Source organism: Agelaius tricolor, unplaced genomic scaffold (assembly GCF_023055355.1).
Source record: "Agelaius tricolor isolate 1412-34295 unplaced genomic scaffold, bAgeTri1.0.p SCAF_23, whole genome shotgun sequence".
Lineage (NCBI taxonomy): Eukaryota > Metazoa > Chordata > Aves > Passeriformes > Icteridae > Agelaius > Agelaius tricolor.
The window spans coordinates 1,884,088-1,900,949 of record NW_027269283.1 but is presented as its reverse complement, the minus strand read 5'-3'; the positions used below and the strand labels follow the sequence as shown (position 1 = coordinate 1,900,949).

At 48.9% G+C, this 16,862-nt stretch overlaps 1 protein-coding gene across 1 annotated transcript in view; it reads left to right on the top strand.

Annotated features, from left to right (window-relative positions):
- The first annotated feature begins 5,732 nt into the window (after positions 1-5,732).
- Positions 5,733-16,862, top strand: part of ACSS2 (acyl-CoA synthetase short chain family member 2) — a 31,856-nt gene continuing 20,726 nt past the window's right edge. The window contains exons 1-2 of the mRNA XM_071447043.1: positions 5,733-5,913; positions 6,113-6,308. Of these exons, the coding sequence (XP_071303144.1) occupies positions 5,790-5,913; positions 6,113-6,308 (320 nt within the window). The 5' untranslated portion in view covers positions 5,733-5,789. The remainder of the gene's footprint in view (positions 5,914-6,112; positions 6,309-16,862) is intronic.

Sequence of the window (16,862 nt, the reverse complement as noted above, 5' to 3'; positions counted from 1 at the left end):
TATATTGTCTGTACCCTGCAGAGGGCTAAATTACCAGGCTCTGATATTCATCAGCTACTCCTTGAAGCTTACAACGCCTCAAATTCAGAACCCTCTCTCCCAGTGACAGCAGGGGTAGAAAGGAAACAGCTCAGGGTTGATCTGTGTTTTCAGCACAACCTGGGCTGTTTTAACACCCTGATTAAGGGGGGCTGGAGGGAAGAGAGCAGCCTGAGCCAAAGGGCTGTGGAGCAGGGAAGTGCAGGAACACAGAGCCAAGTGTATTGGTATTGAGCAGTTACATTTACAAACAAAGGAGCTGATAACTCCCTGCAGGACTGAAGGGCTCTTATCACGGTGCTGATTAAAATTTCCTCTGCAGCCAGCGACGAGGGGGAGTGGCCTCAGTGGGGAGACAGAATAACCGGGTGTTTAACCCTGCTGCTGCTGAGTTGCTGATTCATCCAGCACAAGTGAAGGGCTGCACAGCCTGGCTGTGTGCTGAAAATTAGCCCAGAAAGCCCCAGCAGGAAGATCCACAGCCTGGTCACATCCTCTCACTCCATCTCCTGTGCCTCCCACTCTATCTCACCCCTGATCTGCAGGTCCCAGGAGTTTTTGCTGGTGGCACTTGTGATTCCTTCCAGACCCTTTAGTCTTTTGTTCTGCCCCTCAGTTCTCTGCCCTTGCCTGTGGTTAAAGAAATCTTTCCCTTCCCACTTTGGGATATTCTGATAAAGACTCCCAGCACCTCTGGCATGGCCATGCAAGGCACAAACTTGTTGTGATAAGTTCACCAAGAGTAAGATCTATGATAAAAAGATGCCTTCTCTGATTAGCATCACTGACAGGTGTTACACCAAGCTGCTGAGTTTGCCTCACCAGACCCTGGTCCAGGCTGCCCTGCCCAGGAGATGCTCTGGAGGAGTGGACAGGCAGTGGGAGAGAAGGTGGCTTGCTGTCCTCCTCCAGACAAGCCCATGAGGCTCAGCCATCACACTGGTGCCTTGGTATAGCTCAGACTCCTCCGTGCCTTCCTGGGTTCCTTCCTCCACTGCTGCTCCACTCCATCCTTCCTGCCTGATCCTCTCAGTGATTGCATGAATGGGGATGTGATTCCCACTTTTATTGGCAATAAGGCCAGAAGGCAATGCCCTGTGACCCCTCTTGGACCCCCAGGTCAGTCACCTGCTCACCTGGACAAGTACTTTGCCCAAATTAGCACAAGTTTCCCATGTGAGGCTGCCTCCTGCTCAGCCCACCAGGACCAGGAGGTCTGAGGTGTACAAACCAGTTCACACTTTCCAGTTTCTTTCTCCCACCCCCAGCATCTCCAGGACTGAGATCTTTCATGTCAGGGAAGATGCAGTGAAGGGTCCCACCACAGCTGCTGAGCTGCTGGGGGTGCTGCACTAGAGAGGCTGTTTCCAGAGTATCCCAAATTTCCAGAGTATCCAAAGCAGAGTTTGAGCAAGATACCACATATCCTGGCCAGTATCTTTTTTTTTTTTTTGACCCTCTGAATCTCTTCAAGAGATCTTAATATACATTAACATATACACTAAGTAATTTCAATAGCATATACACTTTAAGTACTTTTATTCCTTTACAGGAAAAGGTAATACAGAGTCTAACACAGAGGTGATTTTCCAGGACTGCCTGGTGAGTTAGGAGAGCTCAGAGCAAACCCTGCAGCATCCAGCTCCAGCACACACCAGCCCCCCGGGCAGGAGCCCAGCTGGATGCAAACTGCCCTGGGGTGGAAGAACTGGATCAACAAAGCAAGGTCACACAGCAGGAGCCCCTTTCCTGGATCCTGTAAAATCACCAAGGGAAGCCTGGGCATACCCACAAAGTGTCCAAGGCCAGGTTGGATGGAGCCTGGAACAACCTGGCCTAATGGAAGGTGTCTCTGCCATGGCAGGGAGTTGGAATGAGATGAGCTTTAAGTTCTCTTCCAACTCAAAGCATTCCATGATTCTGTGGTTTTCCAGCTGTGAGACACTGAAATGAAAAGGTGAGGAGGGCTGTGTTTGTGCCATGGGGGTCTGACTGATGGTACCACCTCTGTGATTCCCAACCCTGCACACAGCTGCTTGGAGATTTACTGGAACATGAGAGAGCTGGGGAAAACAACAGGAGGCTATTTGGAATTTTCTGCTTTGCAGGTGCTTTCTGAGAGGAGATGCACCCTCTCCCCATCAGGCAGCTTCTTGGGCTGGACAACTGCAGCACAAGAACAAAATTCCCTGGCTGCAGCAGCCCAGGCTGGACAATGTTGGATGAAGGACAGCTGTGGGGCTGTCCCAGCCTCATGGCTCAGAATGCCCTACACACACAGGCAACAGTTGCTGGACAGAAATCATGCTGTCACTGAGGCTGCTGGGGGATTCCAGCTGGCCAAATCACTGAAAGCAAAAGGCCAATGAGAAGAGAAGGAGAGGGCACCTCCCAGATCTGCAAACCACCTCTTCACTGGTTCTGGGGCTCTGTCCTGTGACAAAAAGAGTGACAAAGCCCTTTCCCAGCAGTGGGGTGAGTGACAGCCCCTTCCTGGCACCTAGGGGGATAGAGGGTTTGTTGGAGAGCTGCTGGTAAATGCAAAATCCCTGGGACACAGGCTGCTGGAACTGAAGGTTAGCAACTCATAACAGAAAATTATCAGCTTGAGGTGGCTTGTGAAGGCCATTAGAGGTGTAGGGTTTGTCCCACTTCTCAGGAGAGGATCAGAGTGGTTTCCAGCTGGGGTTAAATGATGTGCCAAGTGTATCCAGAAATTCATGGAGCTGTTCCCAGACCATGAATCCAAGGAGAGTGCTGGAGTGTAATTCCCATAGCTCCTGAGGAGCTTCAAAAATACCCCTGTCCAAGGGCCCAGGCTGCAGAGCCAAAATGACTTTTTCTTAAAAATACCCCACCTTTTGTAATTGGGAACTTGGAGGTAAGGATACCACTGGCTGGTCAAGGGAAATTTCTTGCAAGATTTGGCTGTATCCTTACTGGTTTACCCACAGAGAAGGCCTGGGCTCAGAAACTGCTGATCCCAGGCTGAAAGCCCAAAAAGGAATGGGCTAAAACTGGGCATTGGAATTGTGTTGGAGACTTCACCTTCATCCATGTGATAGAGATTGTGACTCTGCACACTGATCTTCCTGTGATTTTTAAAAAAAATTTAATATTTTTGGTTAAATAAAATAAATAAATAAATAATATATAATAAAACTATAAAAATTATATAAATATATTATATAAAAATATATTCTATATTACATATTATATACTATTTATTTATATTTAAATTATATAATATATAAATTATATTAGCTATAATAATATACAAATATATATTATATAAATATATATTTTATATAATATATAGTATATATTATGTGAATATATTTTATATATATATATATATATATATATATATATATAATAAAATGAATAATATAAGGCCACACTGTAGCTTTCCAGGACAGGGATTTTATATTATCTGGCTGAGGAAGCTTTGTTATTACATGGGCTACAGCATGGTGTGAGGGTGGCTGACAGATTTGGGATGTAAATCCTGCTGAGCTCATGTTGGAAATGTGTGGAGAGTATCTCTGGAGTGATACTGCCCATAGGACACAGTCCATGGAGGGAGGTATCACCTGAACTACTCCTGGGTTTCACCTCGGAGTAAACCAGCTGTGTCCTCCCACAAGGGGTCACAGAAGAACCTTTGCCCTGAAGCAGTGTGGGCAGGCAGCAAACTGACACCAGAGCAGGGAGCTGCAGCACAGCTGTGCCCTTCACAACTAGGGAACATCCTTAATGAAAAATACACACCAGCGCTGCTGCTTTTGTGTACAGAACTGTTTCTGGCCTCTTTGCTGATGAGAACATTGCTTGGAGTGGCAGACAGTGCTCACCAATCCACAGGTTTGTGCCTCCTACGGTCTAGAGCAGGGCAACACTCCCAGGGAGTGCACAAAAGCACTTGGGAAAACCCAAGAATACCAGAGTAGGCTGTACCTGCTCACTGACACTGTGCCAACTTTATGCACTTTAATCTTTTGAGCACTCCTTGGCCCTGGCCCAAAGCAGCAAGAAATTCCCAGGGCAGGTGGCTGCCTGGGCACGGCAGTGCTTTGCTCCAAGGGGTGAGTTCCCCAGTGGAGAAAAGGAATTTGAGGTTTTGGCAGCCTTCCTAAGAAATATCTTCTTGGTAGGCAATGTCATAGGGGCAGGCAATGCTGTGGGGGCAGTTGGGCTCAACGCAGAGGATGTTAAGGATTGGGATGACAGGGGGTTTGCTGCAGGAGGTACAACCACAGGCAACTTCTGCTCTGAGACCAGACTCTTGGAATCACGTTGGTCCTTAGGAAACCCCAGCTCCAGCCTCCTGCTCCAATGGGCATGGCTGCTCAGGAGCTTATCTTGAATTTTGTCTGTGTCTAAGGACTGTGACCCTGCTCCTACTTTGGGCTCCTGTTCCAGCATTTAGCTGCCTTCTTGGTGAAAAGCAGTGGGAAAAAAATGCTTAATTTCTCACTACCTCGGGAGATCTGTACAAAGTTTTTGCAGGAGGAAGGTGCTCAGTGGACTGCCACAGCTTGCTGTGTGCACACAGCTCAGTGGAGGAGAAGTGGAGGGCCATGGATCCACAGAAAAGTTGTTTTCTGCATGGGGACAAGGCACAGAGTGTGGCCATACCTGCTGGCCTGTGCTGGGGCTGGTGAAAGAGGAGCTCATGGACCTCAATCCCTCTGCCTGGCAAAGTGGCAGGGACAGGCCCAGAGGGGACACAACTCCTGCTGGCAGGGGAGAGGTGGCTGACAGGGCTGGGCTGTTAAATGGGGACACTGCTGGCATGGGGGACAGGGCTGATGGTGAGGACAGGGGGCTGTGGGATGACAGGGGACACCACTGAGAGCGGGACATGGCTGTCAGGGGGACACCAGTGACAGACAGGGGACACCACTGAGAGCGGGACATGGCTGTCAGGGGGACACCAGTGACAGACAGGGGACACCACTGAGAGCGGGACATGGCTGTCAGGGGAACACCAGTGACAGGGGACACCACTGAGAGCGGGACATGGCTGTCAGGGGGACACCAGTGGCAGGGGACACCACTGAGAGTGGGACATGGCTGTCAGGGGGACACCAGTGGCAGGGGTCTCCGCTGATCACGGGGATGTGGCTGACAGGGGGGGTCACTGCTGACAGGGGACACTGCTGACAGGGGCCACCACAGATCGTGGGGACATGGCTGGCACAGGGACACCACTGACAGGAGACACTGCTGACAGGGATGGTCGTGGGGACATGGCTGTCAGGGGGACACCACTGACAGGGGCCACTGATGACAGAGGCCATCGCTGGTCATGGGGATTTGGCCGGCAGGGGGACACCACTGACAGAAGGACCACGAGTGACAGTGAAACGCCACTGGAGAGGGACACACTGGTGACAGAGGGGGCACAGTGGGTAGGGTACATAGCTACACGGGGACTTGGCTGACAGGGCGCCACCACTGCCACGGGACAGCACTGAAACAAGGACACGGCTGACAGGGGGACACCGCTGACAGAAAGAACAAAGCAAACAAGGGGACACCACTGACACAGGGACACTGCAGGGAGGCTGACACCACTGACAGCGGCACACCAGAGCCACGGCGCCACCAGCACAGGCTCTGGAACATGGCCGCCGCCCCGCTCCGCCGTGAGGGCGGGCCGTGCCCGCCGTGCCCGCCCCCGGCTCGGCGCGGCGGCGGAGCGGGGCTGGGCGGCCCCCGCCCGCGCACAGCCCCGGTGCCTCGCCATGGTGCAGCCGGGGGAGCAGGCCCGGCTCTACCCGCCGCGGCCCGAGCTGCTGCCCGCGGCCCACGTCCCCTCGCTGCCCCACTACCAGCGCCTGTACCAGCGCTCCGTGGAGGAGCCGCACGGTGAGCGGGGCCGGCGCGGCGGGGCGGCGGCTGCCCGAGCCCTCCGGGGGCTGTGGGGAGCGCGGGGAGCCCTCCGCGAACCCCCGGCTGTGGGGCGCTCGGGGGTGCCCCTCGTGTCCCCACAGACGTTACCTGCCTCATCCCCCTTCCCTCATCCCTGTTTCCCGCTCACGGGCTCCGGTGCCCGTTGCCTTTGCAGAATTTTGGGGGGACATCGCTAAAGAGTTCTACTGGAAGCGTCAGCACACGGGACCCTTCCTGAAGTACAACTTCGATGTGACCAAGGGGAAGATCTTCATCGAGTGGATGAAAGGAGCGACCACCAACATCTGCTACAACCTCCTGGACAGAAATGTCAACGAGAAGAAGCTTGGGGACAAAGTTGCTTTTTACTGGTAAGTTTCTGTTTTTATTGTGGTGGAGAGGATGTGCAAATTGCACCCTAAAGTGTACAAACAGTGTCACTTTCAACTGAGGTGAATGAAAACGTAAAACCTGAGAGGGGCTAATCCTTAGATGGGTTCAGCACGTGTTTGCTTGCAGTGTCCTTGGGAAGAGCTGTGCCGGGAAGCTTCTCTGCCCTTCCCGGGAAGCTTCTCTGCCCTTCCTGGGATGCACGGAGGTGCCCGGCATGGCAGTGGGGAGCGCCTGACTCCCAGCTCTGCCTCCGCAGCTGCACCTGCCGAGAGCTCCGAGCGGTCAGACTGGAGCGAGGCAGGTGCCGCAACTGCCCGGGGAAGGAGGGAGATGTGGATAGAGCAGCAGCCAACATCCGACGGCTAAAAGCTAATGAGCCCCATTATCTGCCGTGTTTATGTTTTGTGGGCTGGCGAGTTTCCACTCCTGTGTCAGAAAGGTTCTCTTAATACCTGAGTTTATATGTGGATTCCTTGCACTTGAATGTGAGGTACTTTCAGACAACCTTTAGGAAGAAAAGTTACTTCCAACCTTATCTGAAGTATGTTTCTGGTTTTTTTACCAGAGTAGTTACTAGTGTTAAAATCCATGTAAAACTTACTTTTCATATTGATGCAAAGTAGGTTTCACTTGTGATGTCCAAGCTCCAGAAGTAATGCACTCCTGCTGAACTATCTCAGCTGGCAGCTGTCCTCAGACAGAGCTCTGCCTGGCTCTCCTGTGCATTTTGCTCTTTCCCTTGAGCTTGTATTCATGTAACCTGGCCATGACTGTATGTGACAGGGCAGAAGCACAATTAGATGTACCCCATGGTAGGCATGCAGTAACTCGTTGGGATATGGTGAGTCCCTTGAGCACAGCAGAGCAGATGGAGAAATCTTACTGTCATTGCAATAAAAATATCAGCTAGTCTAAGTGATTTATTGTGCAGCTGAAGGTCCCCCTGAGTCCCTGGTGTAAAGTTGACTGGGGAGCCACCCCGCTGCTGAAAGGAACATGGTTATACCAGTGTGGCTCTGGCTGTGGCTGTCAAATTTGCTTCACAGAGTTTCTGCAGTTTCTGTCCATAGCCCTTTTGTTTCAGTGAAAGAATTACACACACTGCCTAGTAGTTAATCATATTGATAAGGCACAGGTGAAATGCTGGAAAGTGTTTACTTCCCTGCTAGTTAATAGATTCTATAGCTGACTCTGCTGTAAGATGATTGCAGCTTCTGAATGAAAACTCCTTTGTAAACTCCTGCAGGTAAAGATGTAAAGCAAACAAAGCCATTTGGCAGCCAGTGCTGGCCCTGTACTGGGGTTTGTTGAGGGACTGGGTTCTTCATGCACATAAATCTTTGTGTGACAGTCAGGCAGCTGCTCACACTTTTAATTTGGGCTTGGTGAACATTTTTCTTGTTGGTTATTCTGGCAGCCTTTGTGGGGGTATTTGTGATGCTGAGAAAAGCTTGGGGTGGATATGAAAATGGTGGGTGGCTGTCAGTTGTGGTGCTCACTGTGCTAAAAAATAAAATCTCTTCCTCCTAAGCAGAGAGTTTCCCCTGACTTTCTTAGCATGGCTTGTCACAGGTGAGCAGGCACTGTAGTGTGGAGCTGTCAGCTAGAAATGCTGGTAGGAGCAATGAAGAGGCACACTGTGACAAACCTGTGGCACTGAGGGCTTGGGGAAGCAGGGCTGAGGGTTGCAACTCATAAAATTACTCCTCTCTGGGCATGTGCTTTTCTTCAAACAAAACAATAATTAATTTCTCTCATTTTGTCTTCTCACATTTTGTGTTGTAACACTCTGGAATGAGCCTGACTCTCTGAAATACTTAAGACTTATCATATTGCATGAAAGGTCAAAAAAGAAATTAAAACCTTCGAAAGGTGAAGAGTTTTTTTTTATTTTTAAACACCTGAGCCACTAGATTGCACCTAAGAAAGTCTGTACCCTGCTAGATGGGAGAGGTGCTGAATTTATACCAAAGTTTGCTTGACTGCCCAGCTCTGAGAGCTCTGAAAAGATACAGGACTATGGCTTTTGCTTTCAGAGAGGAGGAGATTAGGGAAAAGTTGAATAGTGTTTGGAGGCATTGCTGAGAAGCCACATGTCCTTAGAAAACTCAGAACTGCTGCCTGTGGCTGTCTCCAGTCCTGCTTGGATGGGAAGGAGTGAGCAGCTCATCTGGGTTGGTTGGGGCCAAGCTGCACTAAAGGTTCCTGCACCACCAGCAGCCCAGGACTGCCCCAGTTGGCTCCACTCAGAGGGTGCAATCCCAAGCCACATGGAATTGCATTTTCAGCACAAAGAGCAGTACATGGGATTGCCCAATGCTGCAGAACTTGTACATAGGTGGTGTTTGCTGTCATGGTGTCGTCCTCATGGTGCTGTTAGGACTGTGTAGTTCCAAATGGCCATCCTGAGGTGGTAGGAAACATGGATTTTCCCCTGTTTTCTCCTTCAGTAGGATATCTCAGGCTGCTTGTGAACATTACAAATATTTCTGGTTTCCCTGCTTCTGATTCCTCTTCCTCTGCTTAATATTGGTGATGTGGCCTAAAAAAAGGAACAGAAGTTCCAGGAAATGCTTCTGATAAAGTGCTGCTCTCAAAAGTCAAATCTCTTTCATAATGGTGTAAAGGCTGAGGTCAGTAGCAGTGGTTGCTGTGCAGGTGGGTACCTGTGCTGGGCTTTGCAGGGGAAATGGACTGGACCAGCTACTGGGACATCAAGGGGACTTGCAGCAGTGCTGAGGACTTTGTGAGGGGTGGTTAATTAGGGCAGGGGCACAGTATTCCTTCCCCCTGCTGTAGACGTGCCTAAGTCACTTGGACAGCCCTTAGTTCTGTGCTGAAGTGTTGTTAATAATCTCATCTAAACTTCAGCCTGGGCAGCCTGTGGAGGTAAAAATATAACCATGAGGGAATTAAAAAAAACCCACCACCTATTGCAAAACTCTCTAATTAGACCCTGGGGTGTGAAAGTGCTTGGATGAGGCCTGTCTTATGTGTAACCTGTGCCTCTGTTTCTCAAACCAGTTATCCCAGCTGCTGTGTTGGTAGTGCCTGGTGAGACCAGGGGCAGAGGCAGGAGGTAGAGCTTTGTTTTTAGAGTCCCTCTAGCCAAGGAGATAGGGCTTGGCCAGTGCTCCTGGCTTCTGCCATCTCTGGGAGAATGTATTCACCTTCTGCTTTTATTTATACTGGTATATGATATTACACATCTAGAAAGGAGCAATAAAGATAGTAAAGGCTGCCAGAGTTTATTGGAACTTTGTTTAACAAAATAATAAGTGCCTATGGTTCCTCTTCTGGGCCTAGAACAAGCAGGACATGCAAATATAGAATTAGGAGGTGTGGTTTGTTTGGTTTGAGTTTCTTTATATGATTTGACTTTAAAATGTAATCATGGATTTAGGGCCTTGTAGCCTTGAGGTTTGTTCCAATAAAACTTTCTAGAAGAAAAAACTAAACAACTATGAGAGCCTGCTTAAAAAAAAAATAAAAGATACAAACCAGCCTCACACATCTGTCATAGGCACAGATGCTGTGGCAGAGGGTGCTGGCTGTTAACATCCAGCCTTTCCAAGGACTTCTACATGATGCAGTTGGCTCTGCTGCTCCCACTGGCTCCAGGATTTTGGATCATCCTGTGTCAAACTGACCATTCAATTCTTTGGTAACTTCCTGGATGACTTGTTACCCTTCCAGTGATGCAGCCTCTTTCAATGCTCTTCTGGTGATGAGAGCAAATCCCTAAATCACAGTTTGTTTAAAGAACAAAATTCACCCCTGGGAAGGTTCCTTTTACTGATCCACATTTGCAGGGGTGTGCATGGCTTGGTTCATACCCACAGCACTACCCAGGCTCAGCACAGCTCCTTTCCTGATGGGGATTCTCCATGGGAAAAGGGGTGTCCCCCTCAGCCCTTTCTGAGGTGCCTCCCCAGCAATCTGTGTCATCTCCCTGTTGTGTATGGGGAGGGATAGAGTGTTGGTTTTGGCAGATATTAATTATTTTGGAAGCACTGCTGAACAGTACAATGCTCTGCTTCTGGAAATCAGGCACCTAAAATAGGTAATAAATTCCATTGAATGCATTAGTATTTTATGAAGCTGTAAATCTTGTACCTTCTTCAAGGGCAATGATAGTTGTAGATTCCATCACAGAAAGTGTAGTTCTTTTCTGGTGGGCTTTGAAATCTGCCAGTGTGGGAGAGAGTGACAAAACTGAGAGTTTCAGACAGCATTTCTCATCCCTCCAAAAGGGAATATCCCTGTGTTGTGGGGATGACTGAGATGTGTGGGTAGTGCAGGAGTGGGGGGAGCATCAAGAGAAACATGGGATATTAAAACAGGGAGTAGTGTAGTACCTCAGGCATGTCAAGTCATGTGTTTTCCTGGCTTCTTTGAAATTTTTCCTCCCCCAGATCTGGGCAGTCACCAAGCAGCATGGTGTGGTAGTGCAAGCAGCCACTGTCTTTGGACACTCATTTATGAAGTACAGGCTGGGACAGGAGGGACTCCCAGCTTCTCCCCAGGTGTAGCTCCCTTACCTTTCTCCATAGGTGGATGGAGTCTCTAACTTTGGCTGTGGCTATTTGGAGCAAGGTCATGATGGGTTTAAAATTAACTGATTTCATATAACTGCTCTGAATTCCCTGCTCTAGGGTGCAGATGAGATACAAAGATGATGCTGCTCCAGGGCAGCATGGTGATGCTGCTTAAGGGTTTGAGGTTGTCACTTTGGCCTGAGGGGCAGGAAAACACAGGGATTGTGATCTAAAACTTGTAACCAAGGGCTTTGTGTGTGTTTCCTGTGACCCATTTTGCCCTGTCATATCTTGAGGTCCTTCTGTCCCAGGTGTTTCTGTTGTACTCATGTGCTGCATCCTCCGTTCTGCTCATTACTGGTGAAATCTCCAAGGTAGTTCCCAGGTGAGTGGTTGTGCCAAAGGGATGAGATAAATATCTGAGAACAGCAAACTGCCTCCTTCAGGCACATGTGGGGTGTGCTTTCCTGGATGCTGTGAGTCAGCAGATTGAGCACCGTGGTGCTCAGGCACTTGGCATGCTCAGAGTCACTGGAAGTTGTTTTTCCATTGCAAGGACTGACTTAAAAGCAGAGCTTGACTCATCCCTGTCAGGTACACTTGCTGGTTTGCAGGGAGATGCAGGGAAGGGTGATAAGTTTGATGTTTTGGAGATCTCAAGCCCCATTCCTGCTTTGCAGAGCCTCTTCCATCCCAGGATGCCAGGCAGGGCAGGAGCAGGGAGCTGGCAAATGCTCTCAGCCTCACACTGTTCTGCTCTGCAGTGCAAGGAAGGAAAGGGACAGATATTAAAGGTTGGTGACACTTGATTACCCAGTGCCTGTGGTCTCCTGTGGTTTTGCCCATTCAGAAGCACCCCTGGACCCCTCCATGGGAGGGCATTCCACATTTTTGAAGATTTTCTCTGGAAGCAGTTTTTACTGAGCTCAAATAACAAATAATCCTGCTCCTGGAGACAGAGTGGGATTTTTCTTCTCTCTTAAATCAAATCTGTTAAGAGGGAAGGCACTCAGGTAGCACTTGGGTGCTTGCTCCATGGCAAAGCTGTGAGGACAGGGGGTATTTAACCTGTCCTGCCTGGGAGAGCAGCTCAGCTGCCTTGAATCAAGGGAGCAGCTTTCATTTGAGTTTTGTTGGATCTGTTTCTTTCCAGCCTTTTGCTCAGAAACCTTTGGTAGCTGCTTCTGGCAGGGATACAGCATCCATCCATATAAATCCAAGGGATTATCCAGGAAGTATTGGACCAGATAAACAAGTGGGATGTCAGTAAGTGCCCAGGATTAGATGGCATGTGCCCCAGATGGGGGCAGGAACTTGAATGTGGAATTGCAGAGTTGCTGGCCAGGGTATACTGGTGGTATTTACAAAAGGCTGCAGTGCCAAGGGCTGGGAGGTTGCCAGTCCCCCTTAGCCCAGAGAGGGCAATGCAGAGGGTCCTGGGAACCAGTAAATCTGCCTTGTATCCCTGGGGGTGCAGTGGGACAGGGTCACTGGGAGAGGTGGGGGAGCTGCTGGCAGACTGCTGGAGCACGAGGCCGGTGGCACTGAGCGTGCAGAGATGGCTCTTTTCACACCACCTTGGGGGCATTTCCCACAAAAAATTGTTCAGGAAAGGAATTTAAGTGTGCCTGTAAGAACAGTGTTTTTGTGGAGCTGCTTCAGCCTTGCCCTTTGCTTCCTCACTTTCACTGGACACTTTTCAGGGTCAGCAGCAGGACTGCCAAGGGCAATGTTGGAACAGAATTGCTGGTGGTGGCCAGGCTGATGTGCTCCAGAAACAGCATCTCGTGCTGCTGTTGCACCTGGAGGTCAAACATCAGCCATGGTTCTGACCCAGCATGTTCCTTTAGTTCAGTCTGAGAGGCTCTTGGCTGAGCTGCTGTGAGCACAAGTGTAGTGCTGCTGTGTAAATGACACCAGTGACAGTTTTTATGTTCTTACTTAGTACTTTTTCCTCATCCTCCTCACTGCTCTGGCAGCTCTCTAGATTCAGCATGAGGGATTTAATAATTTGTGCTGAATATAGAGCCCTAGCTGAAAATGTTGGTTTATACCCTGTGCAATGCTGCCTTTCTGCATGGTTCTGGGGTGTGGTTGTTACAATAACTACCTGGGGCAGTATGAGGGGTGGGTGTGCACAGACAATGGCACCTGGATTTTCTCATGTCTGTGAAACTTTAGTCTTGTTCTGCTGGCAGCTATTACAAACAACTGGATGTGTTTTAAAAATACTTGGTTGCTTTAGGGAGGGGCACTGTGGTTGTGCAGCGATGGCATATTACAAATATTGGCTGGAGATTTGAAACTTGTGGTGGATAAATGGAGTTCATGGACAGAGAGGATGGTGAACTTCTGTATGGATTCAGGACACGGAAGATCAGAGCCTTCAGTTTGCTCATTGGACTAGAAAACCTGATTATTTTAGCTGTGTGAATGGCTTGTGTGTTCTCCCTTGGCACCCTGAATGGAGCAGCAGTGGACAAGGACTCCAGCTACACGTGGGTGAGACTTGCTCCAAGTAGGGGACAAAATGCTCAGGCTTTGCCAAAAGAGGTGTGAGTGGGTGCTCCTTCAAAGCATGGCATTTTTTGGTGGGCTGCTGCACGTGCTGTGCCCAGAGCTCCTGGGCTGAAGTGTTGATAGGCAGTGGTTTCACAAGAGCTCTCACCTCCCCCCTTTTGGAGCAGGGTTTCAGTTCTCTGTTTGCATTTCTGCACATAACTTGGAAATGTTGAAATGAGGTGTGGTAGGAAGTTGTGAACCCTGGCAGTTTGCCATTAATACATTTTCATAGATGTCACCTCCCTTCTTCAGGGGAATCCCTCAAGGAAGTTGAGGGCCTTCCTGTTTGCTTTGTCACTCCTGGCTACCTGATAGTGCCCAAAGAAACTGTGGCTGTCCCATTCCTGGGGTCAAGGCCAGATTGGCCAGAGCTTGTAGCAACCTGGTCTAGTGGAAGATGTCCATGCCCATGGAGCCAGGTTGTCTTTAAGGTCTCTTCCAACCCAGACCATTCATTTTATGATTCATTCAGTGATAGTGAAACATGTTTTCCATTCCTGTTGCCACTGACCATCTTCTAAGAGATGTTCCCTAAACGACATTCCAGCAGGTGACACCTGGCCTCCACCTCTGGAGGTTTATGATGCATGAAATTGAAATGTCCACCAAAAATCTGATGAAAAGCTTCATTTCCTCCCATGCCCTTCATGGATATTGTTTGAACCTCCATTGAAATTGCCTTGCCTGGCTTTCTGTGTTTCTAGAAGCCCTACAAAATTTGGCAGAATGTTCCCACCAGTGATGCATCTATTTCCCAAAATGGGGCATTTCCCAGCAGCAGGCAGCTTGTTGATTATTTTACTTACAGAAGCATCCAGGGTCTGTTCAACAGCCCAACTGTAAATTGTTTAAACAAGCAATCAACTGTTTTGTACTGAATATAAGCCTTACTCCCACTGGACTGGTAAAAATAGTCCATGCTCCTTTGAAAACTCGACTGATGGTAAACATCTAAAATGTTTCCTCTCATGTCAAACTCGCTATTCTTCTGCAGCATTCAGTGGTTTTGGTTGATGGGGTTACAAGTGCTGGCTGAGGGCAGCCAAACTCTGATGTGCTGGGTCAGTCTTGCACATGATCTCTGTTGCAACGCTATATGATTATTTTGTTTTTTTAAAAAGTAATTAAAATTTGCTTGAAAAAACCTCTCCCCTAAATAAAATAGGCAAAAAGTTGTTGTTTTTCTCCACTAGTTGTTTTCTTGTGTTTTAAAGTACTTCAAAAAGTAAGAATTAATGCTTTTTCTCTCGACTTGGTGGTTACTCAGTATCAAGCAAGTAGGAAAATTATGAAGCCACAGAGAGCAAATTCTGCTTGCTGAGCCCATCAGCACAGAGGGGCTGCTGACACCGTCACCAGGGTATTTACATGTGGTCTATATGACTTGTAAAATGACTTATCTTGTCAAATGAGTCAGGGTGAGAGTACATTTCTCTTGAAGAGGGATTTCCTGGCTGCTGTTGATCCTGTGTTCCCCAAAACTCTTCCCTGGAGTGTTCTGGCTCTCAGGTGTGAGCAGAGTCTACAAATCCCATGGCACTGAGTTCACTTGCCCATGTTGGCTGATGAACCAGCAGCACTGGGAGGTGTTGATTCCTTTAGAGATGTCTGAGCATCCCACTGCCTAAAGAAAGGGGCTTGAAGTAGATTTTAGGGCATAGCTGGGCATGAGTGGGATAACTGGAGGGAATTTTGTCAGGTTGATAAAGAAAGAGTGGTTTTGGAGCAGTGTCCACCTCCAGCTGGGCTCTGTGGTGTAGGATCACTCAGGGCATGGCCGAGTGAACAGTGGTTGAGCTGCACAAGATAAATATTATTTCTTTAGATGCATCTGGTATTTGTTCAGCTTCTGAAAGGCTGCAGATACAAAGAGCAGCTGGGAATGTATTTAATGAGAAGGAAGGACAGCAAGATGGATGTGGTTTTCCTATGGGACAGTAACAACTATGCAGTGTGTTGGGTGTTTGCTTTGTAGGCTGTGTGTCCATATAGCTGTTTTTAAAGGTGAGTAAAGGATTGATTCCTTGATCAAAGAGCAAATGGTGAACCAGTATCCCTGTGGAAATAAGCTCCATTTTGGCTGTTCTGTAAAATAATAGTGCCTGTTTCAGAGTCAGTTGGGCTGCAGGGAATGGGCTTGGGGCTGAACACAGAACATTGTTCCCTGCAGAGCACAGGGCTCCTGCTTTGACAGAGCTGGTTTGAGTTTCTTAACAGCAATAGGAGCCCATTCATGCCAGATACATGATCAGCTTTAGGTTGGGATGGTTTGGCTCAGAGATGGATTTGAGAGCAGAGCTTTGTTAGGCCCTGCCTAAGTGTATGAGGGACACTGGAGGGGAAAACTGATGGATGGTTCTAATGCAGTGGTCAGAGTCAATTGTGTGGATTCAGGAAGTGGTGGCATTAAACTGGTAAGATTCTGCTTTTCTCTGGGCTTTCTGTCCCCAGGTTTTCTCAACAATGTTCTCTCAGTGCTGCCAAATATTTCTGGACACACTGGGAAAACCTTTTCACCAGCCCCTCCCAAGCTGAGCTCTGTCATTACGCAACTTCTTCTTTCTTGATCCGTGTTGTGATGCAAGAGGATTTAAGCGTGGTGATGGTGGGGTTGAACTTGCTGGTAGACTTGCTGCTCAAGAAACCTCAGGCTTCCCAGCACTCCTTTGGGAATTCTGCATTACTGCAATGGGAGATGGTGACGTTAAGCATGGGCAGGGCTGGGCAGTCTGTCCCATTATTATGAAATGTTCTCATGGAGGTTTTTTTGCAGACCTGCTGCAGACCCATCTGTTTGTGCAGTTAAGAGCATTTCCATATTGAACAATCCATGCAAATACCATAATTTTTTCCTGGTGAAAGGGTGTCTTTTTCTGATTATCTTGCACAGCTGCTCTCCTCAAACTTCACGTTTCAATGTAATCTATTTTCTCAAAAACAGATTTTAAAGGCTGTCCTTACTCAAGTGCCATTCCTCTCTCAAATGACATAAGCAAGGCTGTGGCATAGGGAGAAATCCTATTTATTTTTCAGTTTTGCCTGCTGTTGTTGTTCCTGAGAAACCAAGATGTGTCCAGGCAGGCCCTTTTCAGGCAGCAGTTTTTGGGGCTGTCCTAGGAGCAGCCATGGCAGGAGGTGTGTGAGCAGCTGACACCACGGTGGCCGAGCACGCCGGGGGCTCTCGCTGCCCATGCGGCTCACACGTGAGCACATTCCCCACATGGCAGGAACCTGGCTGGCCCAGCTCTGCCTGGCATTTTGGCTGCTCTAATTCTGGATGTGGAACGGATCAGGAAGCCCAAGAGCCCTCCTGGCCGCCCCTGGTGACCTTGCACGTGAAGAGCTGTCACCACAGCAGGAAAATTCCTTCCTTTGCCCTGTACCCTGCTCTGGGGACAGGCTGCTGGTGAGGCAGGAGCTGGAGATCTCTCA